The sequence below is a fragment of the Podarcis gaigeae genome (genome assembly GCF_964106915.1).
Source record: "Podarcis gaigeae genome assembly, chromosome: 1".
Classification (NCBI taxonomy): domain Eukaryota; kingdom Metazoa; phylum Chordata; class Lepidosauria; order Squamata; family Lacertidae; genus Podarcis; species Podarcis gaigeae.
In genome coordinates this window covers 65689814-65713305 of record NC_139678.1, presented here as the reverse complement: position 1 = coordinate 65713305, position 23492 = coordinate 65689814, and the positions used below count along the sequence as shown (strand labels likewise).

General features: G+C 40.7%; 1 protein-coding gene across 12 annotated transcripts in view; it reads right to left on the bottom strand.

The window, feature by feature from the left end:
• Positions 1–7753: 7753 nt before the first annotated feature.
• Positions 7754–23492, bottom strand: part of HIPK3 (homeodomain interacting protein kinase 3) — a 74310-nt gene continuing 58571 nt past the window's right edge. For 4 of the 12 annotated variants that reach the window (XM_083724593.1, XM_083724588.1, XM_083724594.1 and 1 more), the window contains exons 8-17: positions 22865–22988; positions 20759–20877; positions 19949–20070; positions 19692–19853; positions 18326–18622; positions 17865–18005; positions 15343–15572; positions 14893–15020; positions 14402–14539; positions 7754–12066 (exon numbers count right to left, since the gene is read on the bottom strand). In XM_083724593.1, coding sequence (XP_083580719.1) covers positions 11593–12066; positions 14402–14539; positions 14893–15020; positions 15343–15572; positions 17865–18005; positions 18326–18622; positions 19692–19853; positions 19949–20070; positions 20759–20877; positions 22865–22988 — 1935 coding nt within the window. In that variant the 3' untranslated portion in view covers positions 7754–11592. The remainder of the gene's footprint in view (positions 12067–14401; positions 14540–14892; positions 15021–15342; positions 15573–17864; positions 18006–18325; positions 18623–19691; positions 19854–19948; positions 20071–20758; positions 20878–22864; positions 22989–23492) is intronic. The other 8 variants (XM_083724597.1, XM_083724595.1, XM_083724598.1 and 5 more) reach the window with 2 other exon arrangements.

Below are 23492 nucleotides of genomic sequence, written 5' to 3'. Positions count from 1 at the left end.
TCGACAAAGGAATCACGTAGCAGCGACACCCTCCGCCCCCTTCCCGCTCGTCGAGGGGCGGAGATGGCGGCGCTCCTAAGGCGAGGGGGACCTCTTCTGGGCTCCGGGCGCCCTTGCAGGGCCAGCGCGCGCGCGCCTCTCCCTCTGGAGCGGGGCTCCCGGGGGGGGGCTGGCGGACCTCGCCGTGACCCACACCACCGCGCCACCCACCGAGGGAGGTGCAAAGGGGGTCCCTCAAATGCACGCCAGCGTCGCTCTCTTACCTCTTTAAAAGAAAATGGAGGCGGAGTGGAATCGCAGCTTCCCACTCTTCCCACTAGGCATGGCAGTCTTTCCCCAATATCAGGGGCAGTTATAGTGCCTGAAAACGGACTTAGGAAGCTTGTTTCATAAATGCAGTTTTATTGATTTTATGCTGTTCAGAACCATGGTATCTTCTCTTAAGGTAGGCAGGATTTTTAAAGATTATTTATTTATTTCGCAAATGAAAAGAATTAATGAAAACCTCATCCTTAGACCACCACTGTCCTTCCCAACCAAAAAACCCTTGACACATGTAAAGCAAAGGCACTTGTCCCATTATGTTCTCATGGTGCCCATGAAGTCCGGAGTCACTCCAGAGAAAGGGGTCTTCTGCATGGATGTTTCAGTACCCCATAACCAACACTCTAGGAGTCCTCAACACCAAGTTTGAGACTATGCTAGTCTGAGATACCCTAGCAGAATCCCTCATCTGTCCCAGTTGCCAATACAGGTACAAACACTCAGCCCTGGAACCTGGCTGAAAATTAAATTCACTTATAGACTGTAACCCTAACCCCACACCTTCCCAACTTCTGTTGTTGCTGATCCAAATACCTAGACGGTTGTGGCTGAGAAGTATTCATTTCACCTAGGTCAAAGTAATACATTCAAGGTCAGCTCTCTCCATGATCTGGTCATAGGTGACAGAGAGTTTATTCTTAAGCTACCTGACTTTTAAGTAACAGCACCAGGATGTCCAAAGTCAAGTTGGCAGAGTTACAAAGTTTACCATGGATGGAGATGGACCAATATAATTGTCCTCCCCTTATATAGCCATTTCATATCTCCCCCTCCCCATAATCACTGTTATCAAGTATGTTTTTACCTCTGCATGACCATCAGACACATTTTCCGGGCACATCATCACATCCGGATGCCCCTAGTACTCATGCGATTTCCATGCAATTCTAGGTATACTGGGGCAAATAAATATAAGCTGCATAAGCTGGAGGTGGTGCTTGCTGATGCATTTGAGTGAGAAGTAAACATAGTTCAGTAGGTTTGTACCACCCTTGAAGATTCAGATTTTCTACTGGTTTGCTCTTATACCTAGCCTTACTTCTGAATGTCCAGGTAGCTGTAGTGGGAAGGAGTGAGAGCTTTGTAGCACCTAAACCTGATGCCAGCTCCACCTTTCTTGAAAGAGAATCCAGCCACACTTATGCAATGCTTTGTGCTCTACATGTGATGCTGATAAAAAACTCTCTTGTTTTTATAGTCTGGTTTATGTATTCTTTAATATCATTACCCACCCTGAAGTCTTTTGACAAAGGTCAGGATATAAATGTTAAGCAAAGAAAACAAACAAACAGAGCTGCCTTCGATTATGTTAGGAAATTGCACTTGGTTCAGAGAGTGAGTGCCAAGCAGTTAACAGCAGCAAGATACATGAAGCGTATTGAAACTACAGTCCTGGTTCCCCAGCAGGTTTCCAGTCCCGGTTAAAGGCTCTGGTTTTGACAAAGAAAGCCGAGTGGTATGGGTACATCACAAAACACATTCTTCTGTGTGAATCTACCCACATACTTAGATCATTTATGTCATGGGTAGGCAAACTAAGGCCCGGGGGCCAGATCTGGCCCAATCACCTTCTAAGTCCCACCCACGGACGGTCTGGGAATTCACGTGTTTTTACATGAGTAGAATGTGTCCTTTTATTGAAAATGCATCTCTGAGTTATTTGTGGGGCCTGCCTGGTGTTTTTACATGAGTGGAATGTGTGCTTTTATTTAAAATGCATCTCTAGGTTATTTGTGGGGCATAGGAATTCGTTCATTATTATTTTTTTCAAAATCTAGTCCGGCCCCCCACAGGGTCTGAGGGACAGTGGACCGGCCTCCTGCTGAAAGTTTGCTGACCCCTGATTTATGTACATCTTGCACTTTGGGCATGATATTTAAAAGTAAGAGATTGGGCAGACCCAGGCACGTTTAGTTGGCTGCACTTGGAAACCCTTATGTAAGCAGTTACACTGTCTTAACATACAGATATCTTCTGAAGATCAGCTGGGGGGTGGGGGTTAATGGGAGGCATTTGAGTATTGCATGTTCCTAGCTTTATACCTCATGGTGTGTGTGCACGTGCGTACACATCCACCAGAGGGAGTCTATATGGGACTCTTTCTTTCAAGGGGTGTACTTACTCCTTTTTGTTCATTTTTAGGAACAACCCAGATGCTTCTGTACCATCCTCAAAGCCAGTCCCACATACATAAATAAAACATTATAGTGATCTTGGAGGTTACCAGGCATGAATCAGTGAGGCCAGGCTCTCTCCTCCTGCCTTACAATGGGAACACTCTCACCTTGGCCTGCTCCTTGACTGTCTCTTTGGGAGAGGTAGTGGTGTCAAGGATGATTCATTAATACTTATGCTGGGAAATTTTTTATTATGAACCCATCACTAATTACTGCTTGACATGCCAATGTTTGTTTCCAGTTTGTGCTCTCTCAAGAATGATTACAGCAGATACAGATGCACATTGGGAATGCTAAGGGGTAGAGTGTACGATTTGTGTAAATATTCCTAGTTTTCTTCCATGGTGCACAGTGAGTGCTTCAGCCTTGCAGCCCACATGGGTCCCACTTGTGCTCACTATATTATTACCAGGTACCACGTAAGGCTGTGGGTGCTAAGTGAGGAAGTACCATTTGGTCAATATATGTGTGCTCTCTGATTTCACCCCATAGCATGTTACAAGCCATTGTCTTTTTGCATCCACATTCAAACACTTGAAGAACTAAGATTCTTTAGTAATAATAATAATAATTTATTATTTGTACCCCGCCCATCTGGCTGGGTTTCCCCAACCACTCTGGGTGGCTTCCATAGAAACCAAAATACACTAAAATATCACAGATTAAAAACTTCCCTGAACAGGGCTGCCTTAAGAGCCAGTGTGGTGTAGTGGTTAAGAGCGGTAGTCTCGTAATCTGGGGAACCGGGTTCGCGTCCCCGCTCCTCCACCTGCAGCTGCTGGGTGACCTTGGGCCAGTCACACTTCTCTGAAGTCTCTCAGCCCCACTCACCTCACAGAGTGTTTGTTGTGGGGGAGGAAGGGAAAGGAGAATGTTAGCCGCTTTGAGACTCCTTAGGGTAGTGATAAAGCGGGATATCAAATCCAAACTCTTCTTCTTCTTCTTCTTCTTCTGAATGTCAGGTAGTTATTTATCGCTTTGACATCTGATGGGAGGGCATTCCACAGGGCGGGCGCCACTACCGAGAAGGCCCTCTGCCTGGTTCCCTGTAGCTTTGCTTCTCGCAATGAGGGAACTGCCAGAAGGCCCTCAGCGCTGGACCTCAGTGTCCAGGCAGAACAATGGGGGGGGGGTGTTCAGAAGCAGAAGGTGGAGTTATCTGGGGGGAATCTCAGGATATATAACCCAATTGCATGCAAATAATATAGATTTAGATGGAGAAGATAGTTTGTCTTGTGTGATAATGTCTTCTCAACAGAACTTCTATGCTCTTCATTGGGACTGTAAGAAGACACATTTGAAACAAGGATGCTTGGGGAAATTGTAAGATAAAGAGTCTGAAGACAAATGGACAACACCTTGCATTGATAAAATATGCAGCCCTGTAGTAGCTTTATAAGGAAGCTTTTGTCACTGGATTATGACCATTTTGGAGAGTTACACTTCAAAGAGCATAATATTGAGCCTGTTGTTAATGTATGTTATCTTAAAGGTATGTTCTAACATTTGTAAACTGTGCCCAGCCAAATCAACCTGTTTGCACAAGGACTTGTTTGTGCAACAGAATGTCCTCTTCCTCCTCTCTCCTCCCCCCAAATCCGGTCCAGAGGGTCAGGTGAAACCCCAGAACAGATCTGAAGGGTACAGGAGGCAGAGAGGAAGGCAAATTTCTATTGCACAAATGGGACAATTTTTTGCGATACAACCCTGTCTGTGGTATGCAATTTTTATGCAGAGACCTATTGATATTAATGGACCTAATGTGCATTAATTCCAGTGTACCTCCTCTCTGTAAAACCTAGTTGAATACCACCCTTTTTATTTTTATACTTAAAACCCTGTATTTCAAATTCTCTATAATTCAGGCAGGGTAGGCAAATCAATGGGCAATCAAATGCTGGGGTGGGCAACCCTATTCTGGCCAATAGTGCTCTGGCCGTTTCTTCTACTTCAACAAAATGTGTTTTTCCTCAGGGGGGTGGCAGCAGGATAACTCATTCTTTTCCTTTATTGCAAAAGTGTGGAAGCTATGTGTTGTGGATGCTGTTGTCATGATAAGGGTTTGCGGGGTACAGGAATCACCTTTCACCTGTGCTCCTTGTCATACCACTTTTAAATTAAACAAATAATCTCTATTTCGTGTCCACTTTTTCCCTCTGGGGAAAAAATGACCCTGATCAAATTCTTAGTTAAAGCAATTCTTAAATCTCCCCTTCTGAGGAACAAGGTGGGGTGGAGGGGAAAGAACACTTTTTAAAGAAGCTTGATAAAAATGTAACAAAGAGCAATAGAAAAAGAATGAGGGTAGCAAAAAAGCAAAGTTGGAAAACAAAATTTTCTTCAAAATACCCATAAGACGATTCAAGAATTAAGGCTGCAGATATCATTAAAGAGAAGCACAATTCTGAATGCTGAATAAACAAAAAAAGACAATTCTGTCTTGAATGCTTGGCAGCTACATTCCCAGGAAATAAATAATATGAAGCTAAAATACATTCAATTTTCTGTTGGTAGTCTTTTAAGATACTATTTTTGCACTCATTTCATTTTTTGTCTGCAGGCATTGCTCCTCTCAGCTGCTGTGATGATTTTTAGATGTGTTGCCGTGTCATCAATGTTGTGTCTTATGGTTTGCAATGCTGTTACTGTTTTATTTTGTTTGAGAGGGCTAATCCTAACATACACACATAGCCCACCTAAATCTGTAGTCCTAATATTGCTAAATGAAGCAAAATGCTCTGCATTATTAGTATTTTAAGAAAGTGCAAACAAATGTTAATGGAAATTCTATCAATTTAAGCTGCTTCTTTCATATTTCATGGGAAACAAGATTCCATGCAATGCTGTGAAACTTCCAAAAGGAGCAGGAAAAAATTTGTTCCTGTCATAGTAATCTTGCTGAAACATTCGGGCAGAGCCCCCTGGTGGAATGCAATTCTATTACTTGAAATTTTAAATGCTTTTATTTATCAAATTTTATTAAGTCAACAAATACCCATAGTGTGAATTTAAAATTTTATGACATGCTGCAAAAGTACAATGTCAGCTGATATTTCTTACATGCCGGATTTTGCAATTACTTTGGTATGCCAATGATTCAGCTACTGAAAATACAAAGCATGCCAATGCAGCATGCCAATGTCTGCTAGGAGTAAAACTCATGGAAACAACTATGTAGGAAAAACATCTTGTGTAAAGTGGCCTTCAAATTACAGTATGTGTGCAACATAGATTGGGGAATTTTCAGAATAAATATTTATTATTCTTGATTATCCTTTTATTCCCATTACATTACAGATGAAGGGAAGGAATACCTATAATTCAAAAATACACATTGCTTGGAAGGAAAAAATCACGCTTATCATAAAACTGTACAATTGGATGGATCAATCGGATGGAACAAAGAACAAAAAAGAACACTGGGTTGGACTAGTGAAAATGTACCATTTGAGAAACCTCAACCAATAATCAATGCATTGCTGTTTCCACACGGGCAAAGGAAGTTCTTTTTTTAAAAAAAAAGTAGTAGTAATGTACTGTGCTAAGCGGTAGCCTCAGATCAGGCTCCAACATCTTTGCTATGCTTTTCTATTCAAAGCATGTACCAACCTCAATAAAAGGAAACTTACTGGGGGGGGGGGGAGAGATGTCTTGTCCAAAAGCATAATTAGCATCAATAGCATGGGTAGGCAAACTAAGGCCCAGGGGCCAGATTTGGCCCAATTGCCTTCTCAATCAGGCCTGCGGACAGTATGGGAATCAGCATGCTTTTACACAAGTAGAATATGTCCTTTTATTTAAAATGCATCTCAGGGTTATTTGTGAGGCATAGGAATTCATTCATTATTTTTTTCCAAAATCTAGTCTGGCCCCCCACAAGGTCTGAGGGACAGTGGATCGGCCCCCTGCTGAAAAAGTTTGCTGACCTCTGATCAATAACTTGCTACTACCTGGAAATAGCTCAAGGATTGGCAAAAGATCTCCTATTGCATTCTGCACATCAATTGCTTCATCTCTTGGAGATCTTTTCTTCATCTATGTCCAGGTCGTTGGGGATGGGGAAATTTGCCCTAAGGAAACTAGTTATATATTATATTCCATGGCAGTTTCACTTTGCTTCCACGTTATATTGGGAATAGGCTATTGCTACTGCCTGCCCATTTCTCACTAACCATTGCCCTTGTGAGGTAGGCTTTCAGCTACCTAGAACTAAAATGCAGATGGCATCACAAGGTATAATAATGTAATATCCACAGCAGCCTTAATAGAAATAGGAACTGGCTATTCCTTCTCCTGGATGTGGGTGGTGCTGTGGGTTAAACCACAGAGCCTAGGACTTGCCGATCAGAATGTCGGCAGTTCAAATCCCCGCAACAGGGTGAGCTCCCGTTGCTCGGTCCCTGCTCCTGCCAACCTAGCAATTCAAAAGCATGTCAAAGTGAAAGTATTTAAATAGGTACCGCTCCAGCGGGAAGGTAAACGGTGTTTCCGTGTGCCGCTCTGGTTCACCAGAAGCGGTTTAGTCATGCTGGCCACATGACCTGGAAGCTGTACGCCGGCTCCCTCAGCCAATAAAGCGAGATGAGCGCCGCAACCCCAGAGTCGGCCACAACTGGACCTAATGGTCAGGGTCCCTTTACCTTTATTCCTTCTCCCACTCCTGATGTTTTCATCATCCTTCATCAAAATTAGGAGCTTTGGCAAAAAAAAAGTGTAACTGCTTTATGAATAAACTATGGGGTTTTTGCACAATGATTCTGCATGGGATTGGCATGAGCAGGTATTCCTTTCTATCAATTCCACATCAGACTGTCTGCTCCTCTAATACAGATCACATGTATTCCATTGCCAATGGAAATAAATAATAATCTACTGGAGCATCATGTCCCAATACATCCTTTAGATGAATGCTTTCCCCACCATTTGGCAACTTGTACCATCACCATTCCACTGGCATCTCAGAGGAACTACATGACAGAAAAGCTGCAATTTTCAATGAAGTCCAAAACCACCATGTGTTCCAATAGTTACATTTTCTGTTGACTGGCCAAAAATGGAAGCTCAAATGTTCTTGAAGATCACTTCAGTCAAACTATTTGGGGGGGAATCACATCACTAAGATAAAGTTGGTGGCCTGAATCCTGTGAAACTGGAAATTTATATAAATGAGCCCTTGAGAGTTAGAGAAAAGATTGAAAAACTTTTCAGTTATCTCCATCTACTTTAATAAAAATAAAAGCCGACAAGTTCCATTTGCTGCAATATATATTTTAATTCAAAGTGAATCTTGACAGTAATACACCATAAATTCTTATTTTGACACTCACCAAAATAGTCACCTGGAAAACCCGCTTTTTGTGACAAAGTACAGAAGGCTTGGTCACATTTAAATCACTGAGAACTAGAGAGAAATACTATCGCAAACTGTAGGAAACATTACATCCATAAAAATTTTCCCAGTCCTCTTATTGTAATATTGCACAGTGCAATTGCTACATGGCAAACTAGTGTAGCACAGAAATCAAGAACAAAAAAGCCACAAGTCTACAAATAATTGTTAAACTGTAACAGTTCAAACTTAGTAACCAAATCTATATTAGTTCTAAAACAAATCTTTCTACAGCTTGCAGTGTGATTTTAGCATTTACCGAACACAAACCAAGTTAAAATTAGCTGTAAATACAGAATATTTGAAAATTAAAAATAAAATAATTAGTTAATACAGTAGTATATTTGATCAATAACACACCCTGAATTAAAGTTAAAAACCGAATACAAGGGATTCATATAAAAATTAAATTTCCAAATTGAAAATCGTATGCAATTTTGTTATCGTGCAGTGTTTTATTTAAAAGGCATCAGAAGAATAAGATGTATATATGGGATTACATTGACCATAGATTTACACCAATTTTTTGTCTGGACAGACCCTTAGCCCTCCTAAAGCCATAGCAACCATAAGTAGGTTATCCTACAGCTAAATTATTCCGCTGCAACCAAAACCAACAGAACTGTTTTGCTGTGCAACTGCAGAGTATAGCCTGAGAGAGGGCAGATGATCTAGTCCTTCACTGCAATGCTCATTGCAGAACTGGTTGTTGAGTAGCACATTATGCTCAGTGCTGATTGTGGCAGAACTTAATTTATCACTTCTGAAAAGCAAAAAATATTTGCTCTTTTGCAATATGCTAGGAGTCAGAGGCTACCTTTGGGGTATTACTCTTAGAAGCGGTTCTATGTTTGACATGGTGTAATGTATCATGTACATTAGCTTTGTATCCCAAACAGAATTTAAAACATAGTAAATACTCTACAGAGCAAGACAGGTCCAAGTAAATTAAGAGAATACATTTTTATTTTTATTTGGTGACAATTATAGAAAAAGTAAGCTAACTTCTGGTGCTCATGGCTCCTGATGCGTCCACTGCCAGCAATGGAAATAAGCATCAAGAAATGCCATTCTCAACACCAAGGAGTTAACAGAAAAGAGGAATTTACTGAACCATAAAAATTAAGGAACATGACAAAATCTGCTTATTTTCTTGATTCCATCTGCTTCAATATATGCTGAAAAGGTTTCAGATTAGATCACATTATTCTTGTCTTTATTTGATAGAGACACATTTGTATTTCTACAAAACACATAAAACTGTTTATGAGAAACCCAGAATACTCCTTTAGTGTGCCCAAGAGGATGTCTCAGTGGGACTTGTCACTCTTTTCATCTGAACAGCAGCTCTCCCATGCCATTATCACAAAGCTGGGTTTTAAGCTTTTCCAACTTTCAGAAGTGATTTTTTTGGGGGGTGGTACATGACACAGAGCACTTTTTTTAAAAGCCCCACCTGGTCATGCAAAGCTGCAGCTCTCTGACTGTGGCCTAAAAGTTAGGGTTAAAGGGTTAGGGTTTATTTCCATATTCAGCCATTAAAATGTACTGCTGGTTTTGGTTTTTGTCAACTAATACTGCTGTATTTCAGTCCTGAAAAGTAAATCAAATGTAGGCACATTTTTCCACTTAGACATTCATTAAATAAAACACTGCTTGTGTTAATGGAACAAAGAAAAACTCTATCAGCTGTTAGACTGCTGAGGCTGCAATCCTCACACTTTCCTAGAAGTAATGCCCACTGAACTCTGTGGGAATTACTTTTAAGTAAACATGCCTAGGATTGTGCTTGAGAGAAACCCTTTGCACTCCTATTCCAGTCTATGCTGCAATAATTGTATTCCAGAATCTTTGTTTATAAAAAAAAGTTAAGTCAAGCCACCAAGATAGTTTTCTTAAGTGTCTACACAATGTCAATATGAACACATACAAATTAAATTACATGGATACACCCATTTATATGCAATGATAGTTAATGGAGATAAAATACTGATGCAAATAACACACCCCAAAATAACATATGCAATTGTCTTCCATCATTTACAATATAGTAGTTACAACACTCCAAACATGAAAGCAAACAAAAACAAAATCAACCCCATACTTCCATTTCATGTCATTAGACTTATACAGAAATTAGAAGGGTAAGAACTAGTTAAATCACCTAATTTCACAGCTATCTGAAGTGGCAATCATTATATAGCAGCTTATCTATGATACATTCAAGATAGATGATACAATTTATTACTTGCCTCATAAGCTAAAACACAACCTCACTTTAATACCCTCCTTTTAAAACCCATCCCTATCACTACACTTGAGGTCTATGAAAAAAGTAGCTACCTTTTAATAGGAAATGGATGATTAAGTCTTTGGTGCTGCAAAAGCAATCTTATTTGAACAAGAACAAAAACACACACACACACACAGAAATGGTGCACTTCCTAGAGGGGAAAATGCATGTAATTTGTTGTCCCTGACGGAATGTATTAAATAAGAAAATACCCCCACCCCCAAAAAAGGCTAGAACAAATACTAGAATGTAAAAAGGCTAAAATCTCTTCCATGCATAAATGAAAAATTGCACACAAAGTACTCACACCTTTTCAAGCTTCAATAGTAAATATTCTGCTACTATTTATTAAATACTGCATGGTTTGCTCAAGCTAAGATGAAACCACAGCATGAATCAATGAGCATTTTGCTTTTTTCTTTCATAATCTAGCCAAGTCATGCCTACTGCACCTCTAACAGGTTATTAAAATCCAGTTGGACTTAAACACTTTGAAAATAAACTACTTAGATTGTATTGCAGTTCCACTGAACAGTATAAAACACCATTTTTTTTAAATTCAACAGCTACTGAATCAACTTTTCCTATGAACTACAAAATGCTTTCCGTGAAGCTGATCATTCGGGGGGAAATATCAGACAGCAGAATTCAGCTACAGCAAAACATGCTGTCCCCTAGATAAAGAAATCACAACCTATACTAAAATCATACCACACACAAATAAAAAAAGAGAGAGAGAGAGCGCATAACTCTATGAAATAATCAGCAAAACTGAATGTTAAGTGCTGCAGTCCTCAACATTTATAATATAGTAACATTAACAACCTCAAATATTTAAGGCACTATGTGTGGGAACAGTTTACAATGCAGCTGAGATTATTAGGACACCAACATTTAAGAGCAAATTTCTAGGCAACTTTGTTTTTGCCCATGCAAAGGACACATGCAATGTGAAGAACAGCTCAACCTTTTTTAGATAAGTGACTCGACACTGAACACCAAGATACATAATACAAACAAGTTACTCATACATGATACTGATGACACATGTGCATCTGTTGCTCTAAATCTGTACACTCAATGGCTTCCCAAATGTAGACGTGTCTCGCACTAGTTAGAAGGCAATTTTATAAAAAATAGTAGGAGCAAAACTGGATTTCTGCTCCCATAAGTCACCTGTCTGGAGTTACTCTATAAGAAGATAACATGACTAAAGACAAATTTATACCAAATGTGCAAAAACACATTAAAAGTGAGTTAAAGCTCAAGGTTGTTTAAATTGCACCCAAGTCTAACATGATTAAAAAAAATATCTTTTTGTTGTGCCATGGCTAATATTTATTAAATACCATGTTTTCCTCTCAAATCACATGTATGTATCACTGAGCTCTGTCAGCGTACTTGAGTTCTCACATAAATGGATACTGGCTGAGTTTCGTTGGACTCAATGGAAATCCTGTGTAAGCAGGTGATGCAATGTAAGAATGTGGTGGGAAAATTGGTTTGTACTGAGTCTGGTGGATGGTTGGGGAAGGTAGCAGTCGGGGATTTATGCCCACTGGGACCTGGTGAACTAGACCACCGTGATGAGAGATACTGTAAGTGGGATGCTGTAAGATCGGTCTTGAGGTACATGGTGAGGCTAGGATGTGGGCAACGGGAGCAGCAGTAGTGAGGGGCGCAGATGATGGATACGGCAGAATAGCAGGCTGTCCTCCAAGATGTGTACTTCCAGCCAAATGTGCATGGACTGAGGTATGAGTGGGACTTCCATGTTGAAGGGAGAATGCATGACTGGCAACATTAGCTGGGATATAAGCCTGCTGTCTCCAATGACCACAGTTTCCATTCCACTCCTGAGACCCAGATCCAAAGTGTTGAACCTGTCTCAAGAGAAACTGCAGTTAATTTCAAGCAGTAAATACAAGATTCCCCAGTCTCCAAAGTGGACAGCTATCACATCTAAACAATCTTTCTTCTGTTCCCACCAACGCTGCCTGAAACATCTTTGGGGATGGGCTTCCTCCACCTCCTTGTGGTCATATATGTCCACCACCCCACAATCATAAGAACTACGCTGCTGGATCAAACCAAGGGGTTGTCTGGTTTGGCATTTTGTTCCCATAAATGGTCAGCTAGATCAGTGGTCTTCAACTGGTGGGATGGGACCATATTTGTGGGTCACAGCCTGACCCAAGGTGGGTCACACAACAGGAGCACTATCACCATGCAAATATATGGTAAAAGGTTAAGAGATGGGTCCCCAAATGCATGTTTGGGTTGGAAGTGGGTCGTGGGTCTGAAAAGCTTGAAGACACCTGGGCTAGATGCTTCTGAGAAGATTAGAAGGAAGGCATGAGGAAAAGCATCCTCAGTTTGTCCCCACCATCTGGTACTCAGAGGTGTATCATCTTTGAATATAGAGTTTCCATCTAGTTAGGATTGGAATAGCCTAACGGAATTATCCACCTTGAATTTGTCCATTCCTTTTTAAAGCCATGCAAATTAGTGTTGATCAACACGTATTGCAGCAATTACAGCTCCTAATTTTAATATTTGTTGACCTGGATCCAGAGTTTCTTTAAGTGAAACTTTGATCATAGAATATTCCCACTAAAGGGGGGGGAGCAGGCAACTTTTACTTATGTCTGTCCCTCTACAGCCCTTTGAAAAGCTACCCTAGAGGGTTGGAAGACCCTCTGGAACCATGTGAGAGGCGACACTGGAGGCTCTAGGGGAAGGAGAAATTGGAAAATCGCTTCCCTCCTTCTCCCTGCCCCCCCAACAGAAGCCTCCACTAAATCACAGTTCTGCCTGTGAATGGAAGGAGCTCTTTCATTTGCAAATCCGAATCCATTGTGTGCAGTCATGTTTTTTCTCCTATTCTGAACCTGGTGACCCCAAAATCCTCATACTGTGACAGGAATAACAGCCTATCTTCTGTTCCACCCCATTTTATAATGTTGGGACTGGCGGAAAGTGGAAAACAAAACAGTTCTGGCAACTGGGAATTAGACAAGACTTCTCATGTGAATGGCTTGAGAGCCAACAGTTAATGTCCCCTATTATAAGAACAATTTATAGACTATGATGTATGGCATTATGAATTAAGAAGCTCAAAGCTTTTTATATGAATTATTGATCACATTATCTGACACTGGATATGTGATGCAATAGGAGAGGCAGTTTAGAATACCTTCAGGTAAATTTGACTATATTAGTTTTGAAGTTTCTCTCTTGAACCCTGCCCCTTAAAACCAATCTATATGTAACATCACAAATGATATTGTGCACACCTATATATGGAAATACAATGAGAGAATTTCAACTAGATTTTTTTCAAAGGAATCTACAAACTCATGAATATATGAATAACCAAATTATAAGTTATGCTTCTAAATATAGTCATGAGACTTCTAGAAAACTTATCTATAAGTTGAAAACAAGCACACATAAGTCACAAATTTTGTAGCAGAAAACACAAATGAATGCATGAATAAACCAGATCCACACTGATCCAAAGCACCAGCAAATATGCTTAAACAAAACAAAACTTACTGGGTAACACTTAGACTTTGGCCCACTTTCACATTCAAATGAACCATACTATTGTGTGTGTGTGTGTGTGTGTGTGCGTGTTCTCCTACACAACTATGGTGTATGTATATGCACATTTGTATGTCCCAATGTAAATACCACAACTATGCAAGTAGGGCAAATCACAGAAGTCCCACTTATCCATGCCGTTGTGGTCGTGTCACATATACTGCGGCCTTTCAAGGTATTGCCAGAGCCAGTATTTGAATTAAATTAACTTTTCTCAATGGCTTTGTTTAAAGCCTCTTTCTTGTTTAAGAAAAAAAAACTATGAAGGAGCAGCTCCTACACAACTTTTTGAAGGAGCTCTCAGACTTGAACACAATGGATGGAATCAAAGAAAGCACTAAGGCAAACGTTCTGTCGGCACAAACATTTCTGCTTGGGAAATGGAAAGTTATAGCCCTCTCCTCCCACCCTCCACCCACCCACTAAATCTGTTTCCAACTCTCTGGAACAGACTCGGTGAGGACATGAGCCTACACAGGCAGAGAAGGGGGGAAATCCCATTATGAAATGCTTGCACTGACAGGACTCATTAACAGAATATCATCCAAAATGTAGGTGTAGATACAATTTCTTGCTGTATGCTTAACCACTCGCAACATTCACAGAAAATACCACTGTACGAGTCCTCAGTATTATCTGGTGTGTATAAGGTATCCTCAGGAAAGCATCTACAGAAGAGTGGCAGCCCCTTAGATAGGTAGGTTCAAAGCCATTTAGAGCTTTAGGTCCAAACCAGAATCTTGTGTTACGCTAGAAAAGAAATAGAGTGTCAAATGCAGACTCTGGAAGATTGATGTCATATGTTTGTAGTGGTCTACTCCATCATCAGGAACTGGGATATCAAAGTATGTATGCACTAAAGTTGCTATTTAGACTTCGAGGAAGCCCAACATACTGCATGTTAATTGTCTCTGCCTGATATCTCAACCAGTCTAAAAGTTTCTCTTTGGTTAATTTGATTAAAATTATAGTTAACAAAGGTCAGAATGAAAGATAGATGAAGTAGTGGGGATGGGTTTGAGTCATGTGTGTGCAGTAGATTTCAACATTAAAATATCTGAAATAATAAAAATATCTCTACATTGCAATATTTACATACATACCTGACTGAGGTTTGAGCGCTGCTGATGGAATGCTGATATCAATTTTCGTTGACGACTGCCCAAGCCAGAAGGATGGTTTGTTTTTATACGGGCAGATCTGCGTTTTACCAGTGGTTGACAGGTGGTAACTAGCAAAATATGAAAAGATCAACATAGGATACATCAGGGTTGCTTCTAATGTTTTCACTTTATTCAACTTAATGGTAAACATTAAAACTGTAAAACATTAGAGCATTCAAGGGAGAAGATAACAAACCACACACATCCCATATTATTCAGGGGGGAAGTGCACCCCCAAAAACCTCTCTGGAGTCCCCCCCTCCCCAGAGAGGGTTTTTGAGGATATAGGAGAAGAGACAGGAAATGATCAGTTACCCAGGTGGTCCTCCATTCATGTAATCTACATTGAACAAAACGTGGCCAGCACAGAAATACATACGCACCAATTACCTGCATTTGTAATTTGCTCATCTGCATTTAACCTGTTCTCTATCCTCATTGGTGGCACCACCACAGTACAGACAGCTGGTTTGGCTTCCAAGTTAGCTGAGGTTCTTGTTTCTGGGTTTTCATTGGTGTCTTCTGCAAAACTATTTTCTAGGAATGGACTGTCGTGGCCTGAAGACTCTGAACTGGGAGAACCATCCACAGTGTCACTTTCTTGTTCATCATCTGACATACTACAGAAATAAAGTAAAGCACCGTTATGAAGAATACATCACATTCATTCCTTTTGCAGCAAACATCCAAAAACAAAACAAAATAAAAACAGGAAAAATTAAGTTTAAACAGGAGAGCTGAAGTTCTTAACTCTAAACTTCCAGCTTTCCAAAATCAATCCAAGTTTCATTCTATAAACAAACTACTAGGGAAAGTGTGGACATCTTCAAAAAACCAAGGAGCTTCAGATCTGTACCTAAAATGTACCTTTCCCCAATAAATCAACCAATACTTATGAATGGACTCTTATCCCAATTCACTCTCTCCAAGACCACTTTTCACTAGTCACTGGTTTTAAGCAGCTTCTAAGTTTTTATGACTAAAGGGCAGACAGAATGTGTATTTAGTTTTGTTTATTTTCTCTTGTTGCTGATGGTTTTGGTTATAGTTAATGTTTCTTTTGGGGGGCTGGATGTTTCATACTGCTAGATTTAGTATTGTTTGGTGTTTGGAAAGTACTGTTGATATTTTACTCCATAATTATTGAAGCCACCTTGAGAGTTTTACTCCTAAATTCAGCCTATGTTTTAAAATGAAATAAGCTAACAGTAAAATAAATGTCAGCCCTGATCCACCAATTTGACTGCTGGTCAATTTCTGGTGGCACTCACACCAGAAAAGACTTTAATTCTGCCAGCAGACCACACCTAGGGGAAGGGAAGTAGATGCCCCCAACCAAAACACAGGTAGTGTCGTACCATCATTCAGATGGCAGCAACCCTGTTGCAGACCCCAATGAAGCTGCAACTTCATTGCCATTTATTATCAATTCCAGTGACTGTAATATCACTCTAAAGCTAAATTAACTTCATTTACCCTAAGTGATGTCATGTAGCCAAATCTGAATAGCTGCATATCTATGTTACTGCTGCTAGGTAGGAAAGGGTTATCTTTCAAATAAAAAGTGACACTAATTCTGTAGCTGATTAGGACTACAAACCAAGTTTAAAAATGTAAGCTTGGGGGGACTCTTTAATCTAACAATTGGAGGTGGTGAAGCCCTTTTGCATGTCAAAAATATTCACTGGAGGACATCTGGCTCAGCCCTAGCAATTCCTTTCATCTTTTTAATTAGGGTTGCAAAGTTGTCATGGCAATCGTTGTCAGGGCAGCAAGGTAATTTTATAGAGGATCTTTAAAATGATCACAAATCCATGATTTTCACAACTGCACAGAGCTGCTCATTTGAGTTCACTCTGCAATACTTAATTATTTAACTCAACAATGGATTTACATTTATATCCAAGAATTAGTGATGCAACTGAGCTATCACCATTAGATTCCGAGAAAACCACAGAACCAGTTGGGCGTACAATAATAGAAAGGTGCTGACCGTTATCTTTAAGATTCATTATTTTCTATCTTCAGAAATGATATGATTGGCATAACCAATCATTACATATCAGGAAGACTCCATCTCTATGGTTTCCCCCCCACTGCCTATGGAAGACCTTCCCTTTTAAATAAGCCTTTTAAGTGACAATCTCTGTATTGGATTTGTAATTGTTTTTACATATGGAATGGTTTTATTTTTGATAATTTTTTACTGTAAAATCACTTAACAGATATTTGATGGGAAATGATTCATCCACATACTCAAATAATACATATATCTATCCAAACAGTTATGTTAACAGAATTATCAAGACTTTACAGAAGGCTAACAGTGACAGGCAATATCCAGCATACTAAGGCTTTTCCTTCAGGAAGCTTTACCCTTGTTCCAAAAAATCCAGCACAGAAGCATTGTCACATATACAGTGGTGCCCCGCAAGACGAACGCCTCGCAAGACGGAAAACCCGCTAGATGAAAGGGTTTTCCGTTTTGGAGGCGCTTCGCAAAACGAATTTCCCTATGGGCTTGCTTCGCAAGACGAAAATGTCTTGTGAGTTCCTGTGGTTCCCCCCCTTTTTCTAAGCAGCTAAGCCGCTTATCAGCTGATCCGCTAAGCTGATAAGCCGCTAAAAGCCGCTAAACTGCTAATAGCGCTAATCCGCTAAGCTGTCAATGGGCTTGCTTCGCAAGACGAAAAAACCGCTATACGAAGAGCCTCACGGAACGGATTAATTTCGTCTTGCGAGGCACCACTGTACAGAGAGAAACCTCTGTTGAGGCAGGTATGATCAAAACATTACACTATGTAAACATTACACTATGCTTAAGAATGCTTCCAGAAATAGGTTTTAGAAATGGGACTCTGAGGTATTATCGCCACACAGGGACATCAAACCCAGTTATGTACATTTCTTACCTGTTGGGTCTTTTGCAAGGGGATGGACTGGACTGTCCAGAAGAACTAGAGCTCAAAGTGCTGTCAGGACTGCTTAATGAACACACACGGTCAATATTTAACGTACTCTGGCAAGCTTCACAATCTAGGCTCCCTTTACATCTGAAATGCAAACATACATAAATAAAACATTCATCCTGCACACTTCTTGCTAAACATCGATTGTAACTTCTAGCTGCATTGATTTAGTGCCAACTGTGTGCTAAGCTATACTACCAAGACTGAAAGCTGTGAAACTCAAAGAGGTGTAACAACCTGCCGCCTAGAAGTGGCAGCCATGTTCCAAGTGATTTAAGCTGATTCAAGTGAATGTACTGGTGCTGTATATTTAGGAAGTCCCTCTTACTATCACCAAAACACCAGCTCTCCAGCACAACCCTGAGGAAAAGGGAAGTTAAAATAAGCCCAAAGCTACTACTTACTCTGCAAATGAATGCCTTTGTGCCACATCATCTTCATCCGTGTCACTGCTGATGGTGATCACACTGACTGGTGGGCTTGGGGAATCTGCAATAATGATAGCCTGTCGCTGTTTGTTTGAAACCGATGAATCAGGGTCCTGCCTGACAGGTGGTTTGCAACAGTTGCTTTCCTGACCAACCGAGTTACAATTGTCCTGTGTTTCTACACAGCTTAGCTTCTCACCAGCCTTTCCATTGCTTATCTTTGGAGACACAAATGCTGAATTTTGGATATTGGTATTTTGTAACACATTACTCCTGCGAAGAAGACATTTATTTAGACATGTCATAAAGATGTTCTTTATCAAACAAATGCAGTAACTTTACATCACCCTCCCCAAATTGACTCAAACTAGAACGTAAGACTTTGAAACAGCAATGAATATAAATCAACACATGAAACATAAAACAATGAACATACAGGTAACACTGTAAATGTTGTTTTCCAGAGCAATTATGGAAAACGTTTCAGGTAACTATTGCATATCACAAGCAGGGTTGTTCAGATGCTGCAATGCAAGGTTCAAAGTTGGATTTACCAATGAAATGTAGTACAATACGCTGAAGATACCATTCTCTTAAAAAGGAAAGAAGGAATGAAGAAATGCTGGCTTGGACACCATAAACATTTTTGAATCGGATTCAAAATCCACTGAAATCATCAGGAATTGTGTTCACTGACTTCAGGGGACATGAATCAGGGGTTACTTAACATAGTTCACCAGTGTAACTGTCCTTCCCGGTCTTACGTTTCTCCATTACTGAAATGTCCCATACCTTTGTAAATAACTTCTGTAGTGATGGGGCACATTTTCTCCACAGAGCACTTAAAGTGTTTCTTGCTGCCAGCAAAAGAAAGACTATTCTTAATACTATTCTAAGTCATATTATGACTATTATACAATGTCTCTATTTTCAATAGTCCAAATTTTACAATTCCTCATGCACATGAGTCTAGGAACTGCTAACTGCGTCTACCTGCAATACTTAAATAACCAAACCAAAGTCTATTTCTGCAGATAAATATAGTCAAAGCCACTTTTGTCACAAGAAGAGAGAAGATCAAAGGGCAGCAAATGCTACTTTACATTATTTCCCATTTTGTTACCATCCCTTGGTTTTAACGGGTAAGCTTCTGATCAATTTGAACTGTAACACAGTATTTAATGTTTAAGGAAACAAATGTTCTAAACAAACTAGTTTGAGGTGTAACACCTTGGCGAGCATGCAGCATTCATAAATATACAGTCCCCTTTTAAAGGGATTTTGAAAGAATGATTATTATTTTTTACATCTAAATGATCCACAGGCACTGTATAAAACCAACCTGTTCTGGCACACTTTATTTCTCTTGGTTGGTGTAGGCTGAGGCCAGACTACATGTGCAATGCCCACACTGATTGGTTGAGGAGCAGATAAAGTTATTTGATTGGTTAACAGAGACTGTGTCATCACCGAGTTGTAATGGTTGCCATGGGGAATCATCTTCCTAGGGAGAACGGAGAAAAACACATCCTTATTAAAATATAGCAGAGTTGCGTACTTTGTTTTCAAGCCCAAAATCAAAATACTGTTTTGACCTACCCCCAGTCTCCAAGTCTCTGCGGGCCAGCCACAGAATCAGAAGCTAGTGTGGTCGGAGGAGCCACAGGCGTCACTTGTTGCCATGCTGGAAGCAGTATCTGCTGTGTTCTGTTAGACCACGTCTGTTGTAAACACATAAAGTGTTATGAATAACTACACCCCAATATGTTTAGCATCCTTTTTTCAAGTTAGGCCGCTGGGACGCAGGTGGCGCTGTGGGTTAAAGCCTCAGCACCTAGGGCTTGCCGATCGAAAGGTCGGCGGTTCGAATCCCTGCGGCGGGGTGCGCTCCCGCTGCTCGGTCCCAGCGCCTGCCAACCTAGCAGTTCGAAAGCACCTCCGGGTGCAAGTAGATAAATAGGGACCGCTTACCAGCGGGAAGGTAAACGGCGTTTCCGTGTGCGGCTCTGGCTCGCCAGAGCAGCGATGTCACGCTGGCCACGTGACCCGGAAGTGTCTCCGGACAGCGCTGGCCCCTGGCCTCTTAAGTGAGATGGGCACACAACCCCAGAGTCTGTCAAGACTGGCCCGTACGGGCAGGGGTACCTTTACCTTTACCTTTTACTGTCAGAACAGACTGGCAGCAGCTCTTGGATGACTCTGATAACAGATCTTATCAGTCCAGCTGCCCAAAGGTCCTTTTACATGGTAATGCAGGGAGTGTAACGCGAGACAGATTACATGCAAAGCATTTGGCCTATCACTAATCTACAGTCCCTCTCAACTGATGTGATATTACTTCAAAATCTGTCAAGCTAACTAATGTTTATGACTCTGAAAATGTGAAACCTACAGCATCAAACAACATACCTGAGAAAGGACTCCTCTTATCTGGAGCGGCTGTAGGGTTGGGGCCTGTGTGACCAACGGCACTGCATTATCAACTCTTACAGAGTAACCATTGGGCTTCCCATGATTAGCATGAATTCCTAATTCACAAATATGAAAAGGGGAGTTAAGATTGAATCCAAATTCATAAAAGGTTAGCATACAGAATTTCTGAGCCTGATGCAAACTTTGCTCAGGGAAATATTGCTCAGTCCAGTGATCACCCAAGGCCAAATCGATTCTGACCTGATTCCAAAACCATAATCTAGCAATCAGAAGCATCCCCCAAAACTCCTCTCTCCTCATTTCTCCTTCTACACCATGGGTGTCAAACACAAGGCCCGTGGGCCGAATCCGGCCCGCCAGACCTCGTCATGTGACCCGTGTAGCTGCCGCCGGCCGCCAGCCTTCACCTTTTATTCTCGCTTTTTTTTTTGACACAAGAAAGCTGCCTCTTCAGCGCATGCGCGGCAGCCTACAAGCCAGAGAACATCTGCCCTCTAGCAGCGCCAGCTGTTCTACACAGGAAACCTCCACTTTACATGCATTCAGGAAACCTCCACTTGTTTTTATATTGAGCACATGCCATCCTGTGATGTGACAGATCCAACAGCTGCCTGAACCCTTCTCTCCTGTACTGTAAGTACATATGATGTATGTGGGGGGGGGGTCTGCTTATTAGGGGGGGTCTGCTTATTATTCTGCTTAAAAGTCTGAGCGGTAAACTTTGGATATACTGACCACTTCCGTGTCACTTTACAGTGGTATAGGGACCATAAACTACAATCTGTTTTTTTTAAAAAAAATTACTGTCTGTTACCAAAAATCATTTTTCAATAAATTGTACAATAATTGTACATTTGAATATCTACTTGCCATTATTCTGACTATGTTTCTGCTTTCAGAGCTAGTTATTACTTACATTATTACAAAAAACAGTAATAATTGAATGCAGTGACAATAATTTATGATAATAAAGAGTGGACACATAGTCCTACAGATACAACCGGCCCTTTGAGGGTGACCAAACTGCTGATGCGGCCCCCGATGAATTTGAGTTTGACACCCCTGTTCTACACCATGGCCAAGGTGGGACTGAAGCAGCCAGGCTCAAATCTGCTGCAGGCCAACCACAGAATCAGAGGATAATGTTGTAGTGTAGAGGAACACAGGGGCTACTTGCTTCCATGCTGTTTCCATCAGAGGTGGGCACCAATTAACACGAGTGCCAGCATGCCACAAATTAACCAAACCTGAAACACTTCACTTGAGACACAGTGTAGCATTCAGCACAAGAAAGGTATCCTAGCCAGAAAATTATAAAATCGTCTGTGTCGCCTATGTGAAATAAGCCCTTCAGTCATCAGATGTATCCCTTTTAGTTCTGGGATTAAGCAGAGAACATATGTTGCAAGCCTTTCACATCAATTCCTATTAAGACAGAGGAGTCATCGCGTGTACTTGGCGTTCAAAGAAATTCCAGAAAGTCTGCACTGTTTTAGCCCTACATTCCTAAACGTGATTTTTAAAAATAAAGGTGCATAACATAAATTATGTCAATGAAGTAAAAGTAAAAGTGAATCTTCAGCAACAAAGGGCAGACAGACCATAGAAGGATCCATATTAGGAAACATGACCCAGACAGCAACTGTCAAGGGCTGACAGGCTAAAAAGAGGCCCACAGTGCTTCTAGATTTTTACCATGTAAAGTAAGATTAATGCTGAATAAGTGTAGGCTATGGATTCCAACAGGTATTCTCAAAAACGATATGACAACTCATGCATGAGGTCCATGTGATTATTTTGGTTGACTGCAAGGAATTGCAGTGGGATTTAGATACAAAAGTGAGGAAATTTGCCTCAAAATGCAATAATATGACTCCACTATCACCTTTCAATTTCATCTTCTTGAAAAGACTTGTCCACTAGAGTTCTCAATGTTATCAGATCATCCAAGGAAAATGGAAAACCTGAAGTAAAATCTTGGTTAATTGTAGTAGGTTTTATCAAAAGCCTAAATTGACAATTCTTTGAACTACCAAGTGAATATCTAATTTCATATCACGTGTCATTTTAATTGCCTCATACCTTGGAGAGTAGGAGGGCATATAATCAGTGTTTGTTGAAAAGCATCATTGCAACCAAATTGGGCCGTTCCTGCCTGCAGTGGTATTCCATGGTGCATAACTGAATGGGCAGATCCTGCTAATGCCTGTAAATAATAGGTATATTATCAGTTAACAAAATGATTGCCACAATTTTCACATGCATTTTTTTTAAAAAAATCTCGTTATAATGTTGTGTGAGGATAATGATGTTCATGCTTTTGCATGCAGCAAAAGCAAATCCTAATATACGAATATCATGTTTATAGCGCATGCCAGCACACTGAATATTTCACCACATGGGGGCACTGCAACAAAGGATTTCTTGAACAGAAAACCTTTGGCTTTATTTTGTGAAAATGTCTTCCAAGAGAAGTACTAGAAAAGGAACATAACTCATCTTGAAGAGCTTGTTCTCCATGGTTCTCTACCAGGCTGGCATTTAGAGCCACAACAGAAGCCTCCTCTCCTGGCCCATGTGGACAAGAGAGCAAGTAAGGGGATAAGTATGATAAATGCTAAGAGTGCCATAGCAAAGTCTCAAGGCACTCCTGGATTCCCAATTATTTATACTCCCATAATACAATTCCAGACTTTGAAGAGCATCAAGC